Source organism: Hemitrygon akajei, chromosome 30, assembly GCF_048418815.1.
Source record: "Hemitrygon akajei chromosome 30, sHemAka1.3, whole genome shotgun sequence".
In the NCBI taxonomy this organism is placed as follows: domain Eukaryota; kingdom Metazoa; phylum Chordata; class Chondrichthyes; order Myliobatiformes; family Dasyatidae; genus Hemitrygon; species Hemitrygon akajei.
Genome location: NC_133153.1, coordinates 43,312,240 through 43,327,232, shown reverse-complemented (window position 1 = coordinate 43,327,232; position 14,993 = coordinate 43,312,240). Strand labels below are relative to the sequence as shown.

Here is a 14,993-nt window from a genome sequence, read left to right as displayed (position 1 = left end):
GATTAGTGATCTCTACACCAGTCAGTGGGCAGCTCGTACTGTGGTGATTAGTGATCTCTAACCCAGTCAGTGAGCAGTTCAGTACTGTGGTGATTAGTGATCTCTAACCCAGTCAGTGGGCAGCTCGTACTGTGGTGATTAGTGATCTCTAAGCCAGTCAGTGAGCAGTTCAGTACTGTGGTGATTAGTGATCTCTAACCCAGTCAGTAGGCAGCTCATTAGACACGATCTCTAACCCAGTCAGTGGGCCGTTCGTACTGTGGTGATTAGTGATCTCTAACCCAGTCAGTGGGCAGCTCATTAGACACGATCTCTAACCCAGTCAGTGGGCCGTTCGTACTGTGGTGATTAGTGATCTCTAACACAGTCAGTGGGCAGCTCGTACTGTGGTGATTAGTGATCTCTAACCCAGTCAGTGAGCAGTTCAGTACTGTGGTGATTAGTGATCTCTAACACAGTCAGTGGGCAGTTCAGTACTGTGGTGATTAGTGATCTCTAACCCAGTCAGTGGGCAGCTCGTACTGTGGTGATTAGTGTTCTCTAACCCAGTCAGTGGGCAGTTCAGTACTGTGGTGATTAGTGATCTCTAACCCAGTCAGTGGGCAGTTCAGTACTGTGGTGATTAGTGATCTCTAACCCAGTCAGTGGGCAGCTCGTACTGTGGTGATTAGTGATCTCTAACCCAGTCAGTGGGCAGCTCGTACTGTGGTGATTAGTGATCTCTAACCCAGTCAGTGGGCAGCTCGTACTGTGGTGATTAGTGATCTCTAACCCAGTCAGTGGGCAGTTCAGTACTGTGGTGATTAGTGATCTCTAACCCAGTCAGTGGGCAGCTCGTACTGTGGTGATTAGTGATCTCTAAGCCAGTCAGTGAGCAGTTCAGTACTGTGGTGATTAGTGATCTCTAACCCAGTCAGTAGGCAGCTCATTAGACACGATCTCTAACCCAGTCAGTGGGCCGTTCGTACTGTGGTGATTAGTGATCTCTAACCCAGTCAGTGGGCAGCTCATTAGACACAATCTCTAACCCAGTCAGTGGGCAGTTCAGTTCTGTGGTGATTAGTGATCTCTAACCCAGTCAGTGGGCAGCTCATTAGACACGATCTCTAACCCAGTCAGTGGGCTGTTCAGTACTGTGGTGATTAGTGATCTCTAACCCAGTCAGTGGGCAGCTCGTACTGTGGTGATTAGTGATCTCTAACCCAGTCAGTGAGCAGTTCAGTACTGTGGTGATTAGTGATCTCTAACCCAGTCAGTGGGCAGTTCAGTACTGTGGTGATTAGTGATCTCTAACCAAGTCAGTGGGCAGCTCGTACTGTGGTGATTAGTGATCTCTAACCCAGTCAGTGGGCAGCTCATTAGACACGATCTCTAACCCAGTCAGTGGGCAGTTCAGTACTGTGGTGATTAGTGATCTCTAACCCAGTCAGTGGGCAGCTCATTAGACACGATCTCTAACCCAGTCAGTGGGCTGTTCAGTACTGTGGTGATTAGTGATCTCTAAACCAGTCAGTGGGCAGCTCGTACTGTGGTGATTAGTGATCTCTAACCCAGTCAGTGAGCAGCTCGTACTGTGGTGATTAGTGATCTCTAACCCAGTCAGTGGGCAGCTCATTAGACACGATCTCTAACCCAGTCAGTGGGCAGCTCATACTGTGGTGATTAGTGATCTCTAACCCAGTCAGTGGGCAGCTCATTAGACACGATCTCTAACCCAGTCAGTGGGCTGTTCAGTACTGTGGTGATTAGTGATCTCTAAACCAGTCAGTGGGCAGCTCGTACTGTGGTGATTAGTGATCTCTAACCCAGTCAGTGAGCAGTTCAGTACTGTGGTGATTAGTGATCTCTAACCCAGTCAGTGGGCAGCTCGTACTGTGGTGATTAGTGTTCTCTAACCCAGTCAGTGGGCAGTTCAGTACTGTGGTGATTAGTGATCTCTAACCCAGTCAGTGGGCAGCTCGTACTGTGGTGATTAGTGATCTCTAAGCCAGTCAGTGAGCAGTTCAGTACTGTGGTGATTAGTGATCTCTAACCCAGTCAGTAGGCAGCTCATTAGACACGATCTCTAACCCAGTCAGTGGGCCGCTCGTACTGTGGTGATTAGTGATCTCTAACCCAGTCAGTAGGCAGCTCATTAGACATGATCTCTAACCCAGTCAGTGGGCAGTTCAGTACTGTGGTGATTAGTGATCTCTAACCCAGTCAGTGGTCAGCTCATACTGTGGTGATTAATGATCTCTAACCCAGTCAGTGGGCAGCTCGTACTGTGGTGATTAGTGATCTCTAACCCAGTCAGTGGGCAGTTCTGTACTGTGGTGATTAGTGATCTCTAACCCAGTCAGTGGGCAGCTTAAATGTGGTGATTAGTGATATCAAACCCAGTCAGTGGGCAGTTCAGTACTGTGGTGATTAGTGATCTCTAACCCAATCAGTGGGCAGCTTGAACTGTGGTGGTTAGTGATCTCTAACCCAGTCAGTGGGCAGCTCGTAATGTGGTGATTCGTGATCTCACACCCAGTCAGTGAGCAGTTCAGTACTGTGGTGATTAGTGATCTCTAACCCAGTCAGTGGGCAGCTCGTACTGTGGTGATTAGTGATCTCTAACCCAGTCAGTGTGCAGCTTGAACTGTGGTGATTAGTGATCTCTAACCCAGTCAGTGGGCAGTTCAGTACTGTGGTGATTAGTGATCTCTAACCCAGTCAGTGGGCAGCTCGTACTGTGGTGATTAGTGATCTCTAACCCAGTCAGTGGGCAGCTCGTACTGTGGTGATTAGTGATCTCTAACCCAGTCAGTGGGCAGCTCGTACTGTGGTGATTAGTGATCTCTAAGCCAGTCAGTGAGCAGTTCAGTACTGTGGTGATTAGTGATCTCTAACCCAGTCAGTAGGCAGCTCATTAGACACGATCTCTAACCCAGTCAGTGGGCAGCTCATACTGTGGTGATTAGTGATCTCTAACCCAGTCAGTGGGCAGCTCATTAGACACGATCTCTAACCCAGTCAGTGGGCTGTTCAGTACTGTGGTGATTAGTGATCTCTAACCCAGTCAGTGGGCAGCTCGTACTGTGGTGATTAGTGATCTCTAACCCAGTCAGTGAGCAGTTCAGTACTGTGGTGATTAGTGATCTCTAACCCAGTCAGTGGGCAGTTCAGTACTGTGGTGATTAGTGATCTCTAACCCAGTCAGTGAGCAGTTCAGTACTGTGGTGATTAGTGATCTCTAACCCAGTCAGTGGGCAGTTCAGTACGGTGGTGATTAGTGATCTCTAACCCAGTCAGTGGGCAGTTCAGTACTGTGGTGATTAGTGATCTCTAACCCAGTCAGTGGGCAGCTTGAACTGTGGTGGTTAGTGATATCTAACCCAGTCAGTGGGCAGCTCATTAGACACGATCTCTAACCCAGTCAGTGGGCAGTTCAGTACTGTGGTGATTAGTGATCTCTAACCCAGTCAGTGGGCAGCTCATTAGACTCGATCTCTAACCCAGTCATTGGGCAGTTCAGTACTGTGGTAATTAGTGATCTCTAACCCAGTCATTGAGCAGTTCAGTACTGTGGTGATTAGTGATCTCTAACCCAGTCAGTGGGCAGTTCAGTACTGTGGTGATTTGTGATCTCTAACCCAGTCAGTGGGCAGTTCAGTACTGTGGTGATTAGTGATCTCTAACCCAGTCAGTGGGCAGCTTGAACTGTGGTGATTAGTGATATCTAACCCAGTCAGTGGGCAGCTTGAACTGTGGTGGTTAGTGATATCTAACCCAGTCAGTGGGCAGCTTGAACTGTGGTGGTTAGTGATATCTAACCAAGTCAGTGGGCAGCTCATTAGACACGATCTCTAACCCAGTCAGTGGGCAGTTCAGTACTGTGGTGATTAGTGATCTCTAACCCAGTCAGTGGGCAGCTCATTAGACACGATCTCTAACCCAGTCAGTGGGCAGCTCGTACTGTGGTGATTAGTGATCTCTAACCCAGTCAGTGGGCAGTTCAGTACTGTGGTGATTAGTGATCTCTAACCCAGTCAGTGGGCAGCTTGAACTGTGGTGGTTAGTGATATCTAACCCAGTCAGTGGGCAGCTCGTAATGTGGTAATTAGTGATCTCTAACCCAGTCAGTGGGCAGTTCAGTACTGTGGTGATTAGTGATCTCTAACCCAGTCAGTGGGCAGTTCAGTACTGTGGTGATTAGTGATCTCTAACCCAGTCAGTGGGCAGCTCGTACTGTGGTGATTAATGATCTCTAACCCAGTCAGTGGGCAGCTCGTACTGTGGTGATTAGTGATCTCTAACCCAGTCAGTGGGCAGTTCAGTACTGTGGTGATTAGTGTGATGATTTTACACCTTTATTGGGGTATTGGAGTTGAGAGCTCAATCCGGGTATCCTCTGTAAGCAAGTCTATATGTTCCCCCTGCGGGTTTCCTCTGGACGCTCTGGTCTCCTCCCACAGTCAGGTGACGTACTGGTTAGAAGGTTAATTATAACTTGTCCTGTTGTTAGGCTAGGGTTAAATAGATGGAGCAATGTGCACAATGAGCTGGAGGAACTCAGCTGCCAGACCTGACGAAGGCTCTTGGCCCAAAATGTTGACTACAGGTAGTCCCCGAGTTACGAACATCCGACTTACGGACAACTCGTACTTATGGACCGAGGAAGGAGAACGCCGTCTGCCATTTTAAGTCGGATCGTGACACCGTACGCCATTTTAAGTCGTTGCCATTGACACTGTTTAACTTTGTATTTGGCTTAAATTTTTCTTAGTAAGATTCACCCTGACCCTGCCCCCCTCCCACCATTCCGGTTGGCTGGTGGCGCAGTGAGATCAGTGAGTTCGATCCAGTGACAGATCGCTCTGCCGGGTTGATGTCGATCCAGTGACTCCCGTATCATCCGTGCTGGGTTGATGTCGAGCTCGCAACTCGACCTCGTAAAAAAAAAAACACTGCCACCTCCAGTTTAAATTCCCACGAGGAATATTGTGGAGGATCAAATACCCAAACCCAGCACAGCCCTCACTTGTCCCATTTAGCCTGTCTTAGTGCGGTGGTCCTTAGGACCCGGCGCAGCTCGGGACCCGCCGCCCACATTGTTTCTGTTCCATTGACGGGAAGTGATCGCGATTGAAAATAAAGTGGAAATAATAAAGTGTTTGGAAAGAGGTGAAATGCCATCGGTCATTGGGAAAGTGTTAGGCTACAGTCGGTCAACGATCGGAACAATTTTAAAGGTTAACGGATACAGTGAGAATAATGGAGCACGTGAAAGGCCCTGCCCCGGTGAAAGCTACAATTATTACTAAGCAACACAGTGGTTTAATTATTGAAATACAAACGTTTCTTAAGTGTTTTATATGCATAGAAAGGTAAAATATATACTATATACTAAGACAAACGTTTGACGAACTGACGCTAAATAATACCGGACGTACTTGTTCCGACTTACGTACAAATCCGACTTAAAGACGGACTCAGGAACGGAACTCGTACGTAACCCGGGGACTACCTGTATTTATTCCTCTCCATAGACAAGTCAAGTCAAGTCACTTTTTATTGTCATTTCGACCACAAACTGCTGGTACAGGACACAGTAAAAATAAAACAACAGACGCTGCATGACTTGCTGAGTTCCTCTGGCATCTTGTGTGTGTTGCTCAGGATTTCCAGCATCTACACAAGACACCTCTTGTTGCTGGGTGAGGCAGCTCATTGGCTTGGAAGGAATATGTTCTGCGCCATATTACTTAAAATAAATCTCCACTGCACCCTCTCTGAAGCTTCCACATCCTATAACCCCGTGAGGACTGTAGCCCCTGTGCCCCAGACTTTCTCTGTGAGTGTATAAATTCCCCTTCACACTTGGCGTTCCCGGTAGGCAGCCTGCTGATGTTTGCCGTCGGATGGCATTGCACGCCAGTTTCTCATCGTGTTTCTGCTTGTCCACACAGGTTCATTGCATCCTGCAGGAAGTGGTGATGGGTGGAATGGTGCTGGAGACCAACATGAATGAGATAGTGACACAGGTGGAGGCACAGTCCAAACTGGAGAAGGCAGAGGTGAGGAGGAGGAGTGACCCTGTCACACGTTCTGTGCAGGAGGATGTGTCGGACGGCAGAGCGGTAGCGGTGTTGCCTCACACTTCATTGTCATCACGAGCTGTGGGTGGGACTGGCTTTATTGTACATTTGATTCACCCTGAAATGAGGAACTGGACACAAGAATACTGCTGATACTTCCCTGACGCTCCGCAGGAAACTGTGGTGTTTACAGCTGGCGGATGCTTCTGTGGTCACCGTTACTTAAACCAGTCATGTATTTCACTTTTCTCAATTTGTTCATGAATTGAAATTGGTTTACTCTGTTCAGACGTTCTGTGTACAGTGAGAATCTCCTGCACTTTGTTCAGACACATCGATTCACTGGGGTAGAATGAGATAAAACAGTAACAGAATGCAGAGTAAAGTGCAGTTGTTTCAGAAAACATGCAAGGTAATAGACTGTGAGGTCAGGAGTCCATGTTGTTGTATCAGGGACCATTCAATGGTTTTACACCAGCAGGGGGGCGGCTGTCCTTGATCCTAATGGTACACATCTTCTGCCCAATGCAGTGGTGAGCACAAGGGGATGCTTCAGGTAAGTGGGGTAGTGAGTATACTGGCGGCTTTACTGAGGCAGGGAGAAGCAATGACAGGGTCCATAGAGGGGAGGCTGGTTTCTGAGATCTCCTGAGCCGTGTCCACAATTCTCTGCAGGTTTTTGTGGTCACAGACAGCAGTTCCTCACCACCTTGTGTATAAGATTAGAGGCATTGATCGTGTGGATAGTCAGAGGCTTTTCCCAGGACTGAAATGGCTAACATGAAGGGGCATAGTTTAGGTACAGAGGGGATGTCAGGGGTAAGTTTATCACACAGAGAGTGGTGAGAGTGTGGAATACACTGCCAGTGGAGCCGATACAACAGGGCCTGTTAAGAAACTCTTAGATAGGAACATGGAGCTGAGTAAAACAGAGGGCTATGCGCTAGGGGAATTCTAAGCAGTTTCTAGAGTAGGTCGGCACAACATTGTGGGGCGAAGGGCCTGTCATGTGCTGTAGATTTCTGTGTTCTGTGTTTGCTTTGGATTGTGTGGTCAGAGCAGGGAAGCAGCCCTTCTGCCCAACTAGATCATGATGGCTCTTTGGATAGTTTGGTTTCTTAGCTGTGTGGCACTAAAGTGCAACCCTTCTCCTTCTGTTGCAGGCTGGCTTCTCTGCAGCTCCAGCGCGCGCCGTCTCTGCTGTCAAGAACATAAATCTCCCTGAGATCCCTCGCAACATCAAGGTCTCCAATCTCTCCCCGTTCATGTAAGAGGACGTTCTGCATCCACGAAGCCTTGTCGCCGTCCTCTGCACTTCCCCAGATACCACATACTGATTAGCACACCACAGTAAGACCTGTCTGTGTCCTGCACAGAATCCTCATCTGAGAATTGTACCAGTCGCCTCGGTCTGTGGGGCAGCCCTGAACACGGAAAGCTGAGAGTGCCGGAACTCACGGGAGGTACTCGACAGATCGGGCAGCATCTGTGGAGAGAGGAAGAGTGGATTTTCATTGTGAGAAATTGTTGTTCTTGCCTGAACAGTGTCAGTCACCACACCGTCAAAGTATTTTCTGTGTTCTCTCCTCCTCCAGCTTCAAACACCCAATCACCAGCCCACCATCGCATGTCCAAGGGTATAAAGTTTCATCATTTATAGTTAGTGAGTTATCCTTTATTGTTTTTCCTTATCAACTTGACTAATCTAGTTAAAATGTTTCACAAAGCCTCATTTAACATGCCAGCAATAAAACAGATGTTCAAACTCTCCTTTGTTGGCTGGCTCAAAGCCAAACTCATTCTGAGTCTATGAACTTGTGAGTCTGTCCATTGATCCTCATCACCTAAAATTATTTCTTGAAATTGCCAAGATTAATCAAATCTATTCGCTACCATTCAATATCCATTTCTTGACAGTTTGACAAACTGTAGTTTTGTTCTTAAAAATTGTATAATAATTTATAAATGGAGAGAAAATTCAAAGATGTGAAATACAAAGGGGCTTGGAAGTCCTCGTGCACGTTACCTGAAGGGAAAATTTGCAGGTTGAATCGGTGATGAGGAAGGCAAATGCAAGGTAAGCATTCATTTCAAGGGGTCAAGAATAAAAAAGCAAAGATATAATGTTGTGCTCCGGTTGGAAGTTCTACGCAGTAACCTCACCAACTACACCCAGTGCCACATCCACGACTGCGCTCTGTATACTGTCTTGACTGCACTGTGTGCACCATCTGGGTCACACGCAGTCCCACGTCCGTGACCGCACCGTATGCTGCCTCGACTGCACTCTGTCCCACGTCTGCGACTGCACTCCGTACGCCATCTCGACTGCAGTGTGTGCACCGTCTCGACCGCACTCTGTCCCACGTCTGCGACCGCACTGTGCACACCATCTTGACTGCAGTCCGTACAGCGACACAACTACACTGCATACAGCATCTCGTGTACACGCAGTACACCGTCTCGACTACGCTCAGTACACAGTCTCGACTACGCTCAGTACACAGTCTCAACTACTCTCAGTGTGCTGTTTCAGCTACACTCAGTAGCACATCTGAACCCTCAGCAGCCAAAGTGCTGGTGTTGTCACCGTCTCGAGAGTTCTCACCGTTCTGGACCACTCCCGTTTTCACCTCCTCAATAAACCCTTCTGATTAACTCCGTCGCTGCTCTCACACAAACAAAAGATTCAGATTCCTTTTGCCAGAGTAATTGGCATTGAAGTGTAAGTGGAAGCCGAGCTCATCTGTTGTCTCCTGGCTCACAGCCCCATCACACGTAGCCAAGTGGAGCTGCCTGCTAGAAACTCTCTCCGTGTTTCAACAGTGTGAGCTACGGCTGCCTATAGCTATCGTCCATGGGCAATGGCGTGTTACACTGGGAGCAAATCATATCGTTCCTCAATGGCTCATTTAACCACAAGATAATAGGCCATTCAACCCATCAAGTCTGCTCCTTCATTCCATCATGGCTGATCCCAGATCCCACTCAAACCCATACACCTCGCCACATCCTTTGACGCCCTGATTTATCAGAAAGCTATCAACTTCAGCCTTAAATATACCCATGTCATTCCACAGATTCACTGCTCTCTGGATAAAATAAAACCTCCTTACCTCTGTTCTAAAAGGTCGCCCCTCAATTTTGAGACTGTGCCCTCTAGTTCTGGATACCCCCACCATAGGAAACATCCTCTCCATATCCAACTATCTAGTCCTTTCTACATTCAGTAGGTTTCAATGAGATCCCCCCACATTCTTCTAAACTTGCAGACCTCTGGCACACTGTTAGTGTCTTCCACAGTGAAGACTGATGCAAAGTACCCATTAAGGTCATCTGCCATTACTTTGTCCCCCATTACTACTTCACCAGCATTACTTCCCAGTGGTCCGATATCATCTCTCACCTCCCCTTTACTCTTTATATAACTGAAAAAACTTTTAGTTTCCTGCTTTATGTTATCGGCAAGTTTACCCTCATATTTCATCTTTTTCTTACAGCTTTTTAGTTGCCTTTTGTTGGATTTTAAAAGCTCCCCAGTCATCCAACTTCCCACTCACTTTTGCTACCTAATGTGCCCTTTCCTTGGCTTTTATGGAGACCTTAACTTCTTTTATCAGCCATGGTTGGCTACCCCTGCCATTTGAGAACTTTGTCTACTGTGGGACATATCTATCCTGTGCCTTGTGAACTATTTCCAGAAACTTCAGCCACCTCTGCTCTGCCGTCATCCCCGCCAGTATTCTCCTCCAATATTCACGGTTAAGCTCCTCTCCCATGCTTCTGTAATTCCCTTTATTTCTTTGCAATACTGATACATGTGACTTGTGCTTCTCCCTCTCAAATTGCAGTATGAATTCAATCATATTATGATCACTGCTTCCTAAGGGTTCCTTATGATCACTGCTGCCTAATAAGATCTGGGTTATTAAACACACCCAATCTAAGATCACCTTTCCCCTAGTAGGCTCAAGCACAAGCTGCTCTCAAAATCCATCTCATGGGCATTTAACAAACTCCCTCTCTTGCGATCCGACACCAACCTGATTTTCTCAATCCCTTTGCATATTGAAGTTCCCCCTTACAATTGTGTCTTTACCCTTATTACATGCCCTTTCCAGCTCCCTTTGCAAACTCAACCCCACATCTTAGCTACAGATTGGAGGCCTATATATGAGTCCCATAATGATTTTTTTTCACCCTTGCATTTTCTTAACTCCACCCACAAAGATTCAAAATTCTCTGACTGTATGTTACCTCTTTCTAAAGATGTAATTCCATCTCTTAGCAACAAAGCCACACCACCACTGTCTATGCCTTCCTGCCTGTCGTTTCAATACAAAGTATATCCTTTGATGTTAAACTCCCAACTATGGCCTTCTTTCAGCCACGACTCAGTGATGCCCATAACACCATAGTGATCAATCTCTTAATTGTGCCACGAGTCAGTTCACCTTGTTCTGAACGCTGCACACATTTAAGTACAGATCTTCAGTCTGGCTTTCTTTGCCCTTTTGAATTTTGCCTCTGTGGTACAATTTAACTCCTTGCTCTGTCTGCATTTGTACCCAATCGCTGACTTGTCCTTACTTACATTCATGTTACACTCATCATCTACGTGTAAGCTGCTGGCTCATCCAGCAAGGTAACTGTAAGTGTGTGTGTGATTAGTGGAGATTTATCACTAGCCTAGCAGTTTGGAGATGGAGAGAACTGGGTAATTCCCTCGACATCTACAGACTTGTGTGTGCTACAAGAACAGACTGCAGTGAACAATCCATCTCCCTCGGCCCAGTCAGTCTTCTCTCCTCACTCCAACACTCCGATTTATCTGAACTCCACCTGAATCTCCCTTCAGTGGCTCCAGCAGATTTCCAGAGTTAATCCTCCCTCATTCAAAGGATAATATTTCAACAACAAACCTCCCAACATCAGAATTATTCCTCTTAACTTTCTTCAAGCCTGACACAAGTAATTCTGATGCCCATAAAGATTGCAGAGATTGTCAAGGCAATAAAAGAATTGCAAATGCAGAACACTGTAAATCAGAATCAGGAGTCTTGCTGGCAAAGCATTTCTTTAGTACAGTTGCTGACCTCTGTTTCTTGCTGGCAGTACCTGGGTGACACAGGTTTACAATGCCAGAAGTTAGTCATTTCAATTAGTCAGGAGTTTAGACGTGAAGAAGTGAAACTCCACGAGGTCACTCCCTCCTTTGTGCCCAAGCTAAGAAAGAATTTTGAACACTGCTTCGTCTTGTTTTCATTAACCTCAAAAACTCTGTGTTCATTAATTAAGGTCAGATTTGGGAAAATTATTACAAATACATTCAGTGGAACTGGAGTGAAGAGACTCAGGATAGGATGGATGGTGGAAAAGCAAAGATAGCGTGCAGTCAGACTGTCAGGAAGATGATAGGACAAAATAGCAGCCAGCAGGGTGAATATCAGTGCATTAGAGGTGCAGAATCAAAAAGGGTAGCAAATACAGTACTCAAAAGTGTTATATCTCAGTGCACGGAGTATAAGAAATAAGGTGGATGATCTTGTTGGCACTATTACAATTTGACAGGTTTGATGTTGTGGCCATCGCTGAATTGTGGCTGAAGGATGGTTGTAGTTGGGAGCTGAATGTCCAAGGTTACACGTTGTATCAGAGGGATAGGAAGGCAGGCAGTGGGGGTGGTGTGGCTGTGCTGGTAAAGAATGGCATCAAATCACTAAAAGATGTGACATAGGATCAGAAGATGTTGAATCCTTGTAGGTTGAGTTAAGAAACTGTAAGGGTAAAAGGACCCTGATGGCAGTTATATACAGGCCTCCCAGCAGTAACTGGAATGCAGACCACAGATTACAATGGGAAATGGAAAAGGTGTGTCAAATGGGCAATGTTATGGTAGTCATGGGAGATTTCAACGTGCAAGTCGATCGGAAAAATTAAGTTAGTAATGGATCTCAAGAGAGTGAGTTTGTTGAATGCCTAAGAGATAGCTTTTTAGAGCAGTTTGTCATTGAGCCTACTAGGGGATCAGCTATACTGGATTGGGTGTTATGTAATGAACCGGAGGTGATTAGGGAGCTTAAGGTAAAAGAACTGTAAGGAGGCAGTGATCACAGTATGATTGAGTTCAACTTGAAACTTGATGGGGAGAAAGTTAAGTCTGACGTGGTAGTATTTCAGTGAAGTAAAGGAAATTACAGTGGTTTGAGAGAGGAGTTGGAAGGAGCTGCTGGTAGGGATGATGGCAGAGCAGTGATGGTGTGAGTTTCTAGGAAAAATGAGGATGATGCTGGATAGATGTATTCCAAAAACAAAAAAAAATTCAAATGGCAAAATAGTACAACCATGGCTGACAAGGGAAGTTAAAGCTATTGTAAAAGCAAAGGAGAGGGCATACAACAAAGCAAAAATTAGTGGGAAGACAGAGGATTGTGAAGCTTTTAAAAACCTGCAGAGAGCAACTAAAAGAATCACCGAGAGAAAAGATTAACTATGAAAGCAAGCTAGCAAACAATATCAAAGTAGGTAGCAAAAGCATTTTCAAATATGTAAAAAATAAAAGAGATGAGAGTGGATATGGGACCGCTAGAAAATGAGGCCAGAGAAGTAATCATGGGAGACATGGAGGTGATAGATGAACTAAATGGGTATTTTGCATTGGTGTCCACTTCTCGGATGTGACGCTGAGGCTTTGTAAAGCCCTGGTAAGGCCTCACCTAGAGTATTGTGAACAGTTTGGGCTCCTCATCTAAGAAAAGACGTGCTGGCATTGGAGAGGGTACAGAGGAGGTTCACAAGGATAATTCCAGGAATGAAAGGGCTATCATACAAGGAATGTTTGATGTTTCTGTGTCTGTACTTGTTGGAATTTACAAGGATGAGGGGGATCTCATTGAAACCTTTTGAATGTTGAAAGGCCTAGACAAAGTAGATGTGGAAAGGATGTTTCCCATGGTGGGGGAGTTTTGGAAAAGGGGGCACAGCTTCTGAATAGAGGGCTGTCCATTTAAAACAGAGATGCGGAGACATTTCTTTAGCCAGAAGGTGATGAATTTGTGAAATTTGTTACCACAGGCGGCTGTGGCGGCCAGGTTGTTGGGTGTATTTAAGGCAGAACTTGATAGGTTCTTGATTGGACACAGCATCAAAGGTTATGGGGAGAAAGCTGGGGAATGGGGTTGAGGAGGAGAAGAGAAAAGGATCAGCCATGATTGAATGGCAGAGCAGACTCGATGGGCCAAATGGCCCAATTCTGCTCCTATGTCTTATGGTCTTATTAGGTTCACTTGTACCCTGGTTGTTAATGCAAAATTCTAATCAGCCAATTGTGTGGAGCAAATCAAAGCAGGCGGACATGGTCAAGAGGTTCAGACCAAATGTCAGAATGGGGAAGAAATGTGATCTAAGTGACTTTGACCGTGGAATGATTGTTGGTGCCAGATGGGGTGGTATGTGTATCTTAGAAACTGTTGATCTCTGAGATTTTCCCACAATAGTCTCTAGAGTTTACAGAGGATGGTGCAAAAAAAACAAAGAAAATCCAGTCAGTGGCAGTTCTGTGGGTGAAAATGCCTTGTTAATGAGAGAGATCAGAGGAGAATGGCCAGACTGGTTCAAGCTGACAGGAAGGAGACAGTAACTCAAATAACCACACGTTACAACAGTGGTGTGCAGAAGAGCATCTCTGAACACAGCACATGGAACCTTGAAGTGGATGGGCTACAGCAGCAGAAGACCACACCGGGCTCCACTCCTGTTCCTCAGAAAGTGGCTACTGAGTGCACGTTTACATGTGTTAAGAATTTGCTGTGGTGTGTTGGTGAGGGTGTGACATGCAACAAAATACAATATTCAACAATTCTAAAGAATAAAGAATTACATAAAAATAAAGTTTGGATTTAGAATAAAGCATGCAGAAATACCAGTGTGTATTTACAGTGTAGATAGAAACAAGGCAGAGACAGAGCGTACAGCAGGCAGTGAAGAAAGCTAATGGCATGTTGGCCTTCATAACAAGGGGAGTTGAGTATAGGAGCAAAGAGGTCCTTCTGCAGTTGTACAGGGCCCTGGTGAGACCACACCTGGAGTCTTGTGTTCAGTTTTGGTCTCCAAATTTGAGGAAGGACATTCTTGTTATTGAGGGAGTGCAGCGTAGGTTCACGAGGTTAATTCCTGTGATGGCGGGGCTGTCATATGTTGGAAGATTGGAGCGACTGGGCTTGTATACACTGGAATTTAGAAGGATGAGAGGGGATCTGATTGAAACATATAAGATTATTAAGGGATTGGTCATGTTAGAGGCAGGAAAAATGTTCCCAATGTTGGGGGAGTCCAGAACCAGAGGCCACAGTTTAAGAATACGGGGTAGGCCATTTAGAACAGAGTTGAGGAAAAACTTTTTCACCCAGAGAGTTGTGGATCTATAGAATGCTCTGCCTCAGAAGGCAATGGAAGCCAATTCTCTGGATGCTTTCAAGAAAGAATTAGATAGAGCTCTTAAAGATAGCGGGGTCAAGGGATATGGGAAGAAGGCAGGAACGGGGTACTGATTGTGGATGATCAGCCATGATCACATTGAATGGCGGTGCTGGCTCAAAGGGCTGAATGGCCTACTCCTGCACCTACTGTCTATTGACCTTCCTCCCAGGGTCAGCATGTTGAGTACTAGAGGGCATGTGTTTAAGGTGAGAGGGTATAAGTTCGAAAGTGTAAGGGGCAGGTGGTTTACACAAACGGTAATGCCAGCCAGGAATGTGCTGCTGAGGTTGGGACAGAGGTAAATTCAATGCAGAGAGTGAAGGGATAAGAGGATTGTGTAGGCAGGAGGGTACTGCGAGTAATTACCTGTTTAGTTTGGCTGAAGGGCTGGATCCTGTGTTGTCCTTTCTACAAACTTACGTATGTGAACTTCCGTATTTGAATGATCCC

The 14,993-nt window shown here is 46.1% G+C and overlaps 1 protein-coding gene across 4 annotated transcripts in view; it reads left to right on the top strand.

The window, feature by feature from the left end:
* Positions 1–7,835, top strand: part of LOC140718700 (AP-3 complex subunit sigma-2) — a 108,115-nt gene extending 100,280 nt beyond the window's left edge. For all 4 annotated transcript variants that reach the window (XM_073032758.1, XM_073032759.1, XM_073032760.1 and 1 more), the window contains 2 exons: positions 5,937–6,044; positions 7,229–7,835. In XM_073032758.1, the coding sequence (XP_072888859.1) occupies positions 5,937–6,044; positions 7,229–7,336 (216 nt within the window). In that variant the 3' untranslated portion in view covers positions 7,337–7,835. The remainder of the gene's footprint in view (positions 1–5,936; positions 6,045–7,228) is intronic.
* Positions 7,836–14,993: the final 7,158 nt, after the last annotated feature.